This window comes from Euleptes europaea, chromosome 19, assembly GCF_029931775.1.
Source record: "Euleptes europaea isolate rEulEur1 chromosome 19, rEulEur1.hap1, whole genome shotgun sequence".
Classification (NCBI taxonomy): domain Eukaryota; kingdom Metazoa; phylum Chordata; class Lepidosauria; order Squamata; family Sphaerodactylidae; genus Euleptes; species Euleptes europaea.
Genome location: NC_079330.1, coordinates 15,970,404 through 15,976,595, shown reverse-complemented (window position 1 = coordinate 15,976,595; position 6,192 = coordinate 15,970,404). Strand labels below are relative to the sequence as shown.

Here is a 6,192-nt window from a genome sequence, read left to right as displayed (position 1 = left end):
TCCCAGCTAAAAGGATCAGAGAGCCAGTGATATGACAGGCCTCAGGAGAACCGCTGCCTGCAAGAGACAACAAGATTGATCAATAGTTTGACTCTGAAGAAGCAGCTTCATGCATGTTCAAGCAGTGACAGGGAAAGCATGCATCTCTGTCCCCAACCCCTGGCCTGCTCCCACCCTTCCAATTTTAGCAATCTACCTTTAAAGGTGTTTTCTGTGCCCCATGCATATTGGGGACAATTAGGAAGGGATTTTTAAAAAGAAGCCCAGAGTACAAGAGTCCTTTTCAGTCCCAGGACAGCGCACTATGCACAGTCCTCTGAATATATGCAGTCGCCATTTTGTGTGAGCAAGGCAGTGTGCATGTCTTGCTGTTTCAGTACACAGCACATGATGAGAGGGAGGGCATCTTGGCCATATTCTGGGCATGGAGTAGGGGTCACTGGGTGTGTGTATGTGGGGAGGTAGTTGTGAATTTCCTGCATTGTGCAGGGGGTTGGACTAGATGACCCTAGTGGTCCCTTCCAACTCTGTGATTCTATTATTGAGGCTAAGCATTTGCGCATACGGAAAACAACATGTTGCCCTATGCACCAAATATGGCAACTTCGCATACAGAGAGGATTGTGTGTCATGTGCTCTCCCGATATGCGAGACAAGAGCACCAAACTTGTAACACATAGAAAGGGCTAGCTAGAGACCCCTGACATCATAAGACACACTTACTGTGTGGCTGAAACCTTTGCAGCCTAAATAAAACTCAAGGGCATATTTCCTACCTATCCTTCTCAGGAACCCTCACACTCCGTACTGTACTCTCCAACAGCACCATCACAGACTGTCTTCTCCTTTTCTCATTGTTTTGACACACAACACCTCCCCATATAATCTTGCTATACTGGCTTGCTATGTCCTCCAGGATCCTGACTTTCAAAGCCCTCTATGGCCTGCCCCCTCCCCATCTCTCAGTTCTTCTAGCTAGACACCTTCTGCCTGCCAAATTCACCCCTGGTCACATCCATAGAATAACAGAATAATAGAATCATAGAGTTGGAAGGGACCACCAGGGTCATCTAGTCCAACCCCCTGCACAATGCAGGACATTCACAACTACCTCCCCCACACACACACCCCTAGACCATGCCCAGAAGATGGCCAAGGTGCCCTTCCTCTCATCATCTGCTTAAGGTCATAGAATGAGCATTGCTGACAGATGGCCATCTAACCTCTTCTTAAAAACCTCCAGGGAAGGAGAGCTCACCACCTCCCGAGGAAGCCTGTTCTATCGAGGAACTGCTCTGTTAGAAAATTCTTCCTAATGTCTAGACAGAAACTCTTTTGATTTAATTTCAGCCCGTTGGTTCTGGAGCAACCTTCTGGAGCAACAGAAAACAACTCGGCACCATCCTCTATATGACAGCCCTTCAAATACTTGAAGATGGTTATCATATCCCCTTTCAGTCTTCTCCTCTTCAGGCTAAACATACCCAGCTCCTTCAACCTTTCCTCATAGGACTTGGTCTCCAGACCCCTCACCATCTTTGTTGCCCTCCTCTGGACACGTTCCAGCTTGTCTACATCTATGGATGTGACCTGGGTGAATTTGGCAGCCTGGACCATCCAGGTCAGAGCAATATCTGAAATGGCCTCCCAGAATATCCTCTCTCTTCCTCCAAATTTTTCTTCACAACCCACATTTCCATGAAGCCGCTCTGAGTCCGGCTTTGCTGGGGAGAGCGGGATATAAGAGTGATGAATGAATGAATGAATGAATGAATGAATGAACCCTCAGCCTCCCTTCCTCAACCAACTCTTCTCTTTTTAAACCCCACCTCCCCCTCTCTCTGCTGCTCAGAAGGAGAACAGTGAAACACCCTTCTATGTCCCAGAAGCAGCCATTCTGCCACACATTGTCAGGTACAGAGTTTTGGAGGGGGAAACGCATCAAACCTCGGAAACCAATATAGTAAAAAAATATATTTATTGTGGAAAATGTTGTTTTCTTTTGATGCCGTTCAACACAACACACACGCAAGTATAAATACATACAAAAAGATATTTTAAAAGTCTGCTCACTTAAATAAAATAATTAACAGGAATATTAGCCTCGGCTTGGGCAAAAACAACTTAAATCTTTATCACAAATCCCTGAGTTGGTCGATATGTAACTGCAGCCCCCCTCCCCAACCAGGAAAACGGTAATGCGGATTGAAGGGAATATTTTTGCTTGACTTGACAGGAAATCATGCGGGCTCGCAGTCCTTTTTGGCCCCACTGGAAGAGACTCTATCCGGATACAGCAGCGTTGTTTTTCAAGTGAGTCACGTGGTCTTGGACCCATTGCTCCTTGGGGTCACCACAGATTTCCTTGCCTTTCCTTGTAATAAACCTGGAGAGAATTTAAAAAAGGCAAGATTATTTTCTTATTCTCTTTTGATACCCGTTGCACTTCTGAGCGAATTTCCAGCATCCTCGCCTTCTTTGGAGATCTTCACGTCCCTTGCCTTCCCTCCTATTTTATCACTCCCCACAACTTTGGTAAGCATGAAAGAAATGTGCAATGCCGAGCATGGAATAATGACATCCCATCCACCAATCTGCACCCCCCCCCAATTTAGTCCTTCTCTTCGAACCGCTGCGTGGATAGCATATGCTTACAAAACCCAACCAAGAATGTGACGGGGTGTGTGTGTCTTCAAAACGAGGAGTCCTTTTGAAAAGCATTTCAGCCTGTTGCTTTCTGAAATTCAACAGGAAATGCACAGGGAGGCCTGCAGCCGTTTCCATCACATACCCTAGCACGAAAAGCTTTGGGCTTTGTTATCGGAGGTCCAGGGCTGCCAGAAAAGAGCCAGAGGAATTATCCGACTTGGGGCCTCGTCCTCTTACCCTGGTGTCACAGCCTCCCTTCCCTCCAAACACAGAAACAGTCTCCTTTATACTTAATTTTTTAAAAATCAACATTTTCTTATTAATTGCCCCCCCCCCATGTAACTGGGCATTTCTGTGATTTAGCTGCTCTTAGGAAAATAGGCTATTGTGGATATGTAGCATTGCAACATTAATGAGAGTAGACTAGTGCTGTGTTTGTTTTTTTAAACTATGCAGAACCCCAATTAGAGATCCACTCCCAGAGTTCTGCAGAAGAGTCATCTGCAGTGCCTAGGGACCTGTGCATGGAAGCAGTTAAAGGAAGGACATCTGTTCATTTTTGACACACGTGGGTGTAAACGTTTCCACTTCTGCTAAACCAGCTGACACACCAACAGAGCAAAAGAATGTTTTCAAGAACAAATGATTTCTGACCATCATACTCCAAGAGACATAGCCCTTGCGGAGATGCAATATATATATATATATATATATATATATATATATATATATATATATATATATATATATATATATATATATATATGCTAGCTAGATAAATAGATAGATATAGATAGATATATAGATGTGTGTGTAAAGTGCCGTCAAGTCACAGACGACTTATGGCGACCCCTTTTTGGGGGGGTTTTGTGGGGAGAGAGTGTTACGGATTCCGTGGACTGCCAAAAAAACAAATCAGTGGGTTATAGATCAAATCAAGCCTGAACTGACCCTAGAAGCTAAAATGACTACACTGAGGCTGTCATACTTTGGTCACGCCATGAGACGACAAGAGTCACTGGAATAGACAGTCATGCTAGGAAGAGTTGAGGGCAGCAGGAAAAGAGGAAGACACAACAAGAGGTGGACTCAATAAAACACATGGCAAGAGCCTAGCAGAGGTGGTTTGCCAGTGCCTTCCTCTGCACAGCAACCCTGGTATTCCTTGGTGGTCTCCCATCCAAATACTAACCAGGGCTGATCCTGCTTAGCTTCTGAGATCTGACGAGATCAGGCTAGCCTGGGCCATCCAGGTTAGGGCAGATATATAGATAGATATAGATATATAGATATAGCTAAACCAGAGAGAACTCCTGGCTCCCCCTTCTCCATCACCTAAAACAATATGATGATTTTACTTACACCACAGCTGGCTGAGAACACCTGCTGCTGGTTTCGTAGTAGTCTTTCAGCAGGTGGCGTGGAATTTTCTTTGTTGCATAGCTGAAGCAGCAAGAAGTTGGGGGATCCCCTCCCACTGGAAGAGACAAGACGACAAAATGAGTGGGCACTGGGAGCAAAGAAAACTCCTGCAGAAGCCGTCCTGGGTTTCTAAAATGAGAGCCCACCCGGGATTTCCTGCCTCAGAACCTCTCGTCCCCAAGATGTGAGGAGATTGACAGTGACGGATCTGGAGGCAAGGCTGTGGCTTCATGGCAGTGTCCTTATTTTGTAAGCAGAAGGTCCCAGGTTCAAGAACTGATGTCTCTGCTTACAGGATCTCATACGGAAGATCCTGGAAAAGACCTGGAGAGCTGCTTTCCTCAGAAGAAGAAGAAGAGTTGGTTTTTATATGCCGATTTTCTCTACCTTTTAAGGAGAATCAAACTGGCTTCCAATCTCCTTCCCTTCCTCTCCCCACAGTAGACACCTTGTGAGGTAGGTGAGGCTAAGAGACTGTGACTAGCTCAAAGTCACCCAGCTGGCTTCATGTGGAGGAGTGGGGAATCAAGCCCGGTTCTCCAGATTAGAGTCCACCACTCTTAACCACCACACCACACTTTGCTCTCCAGTGGACGATTTGGAGCTAGGTGGACCAATGGTCCAAGTCAGTATCGGGAACTTCATATGTAATTATCAAGTGGTGCTGAGAAGGCTCACAGTCTGCCCGTGCTCACAAAGGCACATCGTTTGGGGGTCATTTTTTACTTTGATTGTTTTGCCTTTGAGGCCTAGTACTGCAGACGGGGACCTTGGTTAATCCCCGGAGAGCCCTGGCATGCCCCAAGGGATCCAAAGGTGTCACCAGCTCATGAAAAATAGAACAAAGCAGAGCTCAACAGGGCTCAAAGGGTCTCCTACTCTCTCCATTGACCTAAACCAACCCTGACAGATGCTCTTCCAAGACCGGAGGCAGACAATAGTTTGTTTATCTGGAAGGCGATAGACCGAGCGTGCCCGTTTGTTCTGCTGGACCTCTCCGGCAGCTTTTGAAGCCACCGACTAGGGTAGAAGAAGAAGAGTTGGTTTTTATATGCCTACTTTCTCTACCACTTAAGGGAGATTCAAACCAGCTTATAATCACCTTCCCTTCCCCTCCCCACAACAGACACCCTGAGAGAGCTCTAAGAGAGCTGTGACTAGCCCAATGTCACCCAGCTGGCTTCATGTGTAGGAGTGGGGAAACAAATCCAGTTCACCAGATTAGTGTCCACCGCTCAGGTGGAGGAGTGGGGAATCAAACCCGGTTCTCCAGATCAGAGTCCACCGCTCCAAACCACCACTCTTAACCATTACACCACGCTGGCTCTCATCTGTTGGTTGCTACTGATCTACAAAAGGAGGTTCCACAGTATCTTTGGGTAGATTTTAAGCAGAAGAGATTTCTGTGATAAATCTAGCAGCCAATATCTAATGGCATGGATATTCCTCTTTTTTTGTGTGCCTGGCCATTTTTAAACTTCATGCAATATTTTGAAGTGCATACCCCTCCACTCTCCAAGACATTCATTTCTGCATTTGATAACGATAGCTGCCCTGAGCCTGGCCTTGGCCGGGGATGGAGGACAGGATACAAATCAATAAAGAAATAAATACATAAATTGAAATGAACAGGAGCGGTTCTCATGCCCCTCCTGTTTGTTCCAGCGGGGCTTGTGCAGGAGTACTTCCCAGCAGGCTGTGAGCCGTGTGAATGAATGGGAGGATAGGGGTGCTGCTTGAATTTTTCTTCCTCTGGCCCAAATACGTCTTGGGCCAGGAGAAGAAAGATTCCCCCCCCCATCTCATTTTCATCTACCAACTGTGAGGGAGAGCAACTAACCTGGAGAGGAGCTGGTCTGGGAGCACAGAGCGAGGAGAAGTAGGAGCGCCAATGCGCAGGCACTTGCGTAGATCTTCATGTTCCTGGTGGGTGGAGTGGAGCGGCAGGAGATGGACTGGAACCGGAGTCTCTTGGAGGCTGTGCTGATGTCTGGCAGCAGCTCCGGGCATCCTTTATATTGAACCGCAGCTAGAAGGGATTGAGCAAGAAAAACAGTGGAATTTCCAGCTGATGTCACCCTGAAGCAATGCAGAAAATAGAATTCATCACCTGCCATCGCA

General features: G+C 46.6%; 1 protein-coding gene across 1 annotated transcript; it reads right to left on the bottom strand.

Annotated features, from left to right (window-relative positions):
• Positions 1-4,007: 4,007 nt before the first annotated feature.
• On the bottom strand, positions 4,008-5,990 carry LOC130491356 (C-C motif chemokine 4-like). The gene is made up of 2 exons (XM_056865075.1): positions 5,912-5,990; positions 4,008-4,126 (listed from the first exon to the last, which is right to left on the bottom strand). Exons 1-2 carry the CDS (start codon positions 5,988-5,990, stop codon positions 4,008-4,010), a joined length of 198 nt encoding a protein of 65 aa, XP_056721053.1.
• Positions 5,991-6,192: the final 202 nt, after the last annotated feature.

Bases quoted from the DNA above. Each gene is read 5' to 3' on its own strand.
- LOC130491356 (XM_056865075.1), bottom strand. From the start codon at position 5,990: ATGAAGATCTACGCAAGTGCCTGCGCATTGGCGCTCCTACTTCTCCTC. The intron at 4,127-5,911 runs GTTAGTTGCTCT...TGTCTCTTCCAG, and splicing joins CCAGACCAGCTCCTCTCCAG to TGGGAGGGGATCCCCCAACT.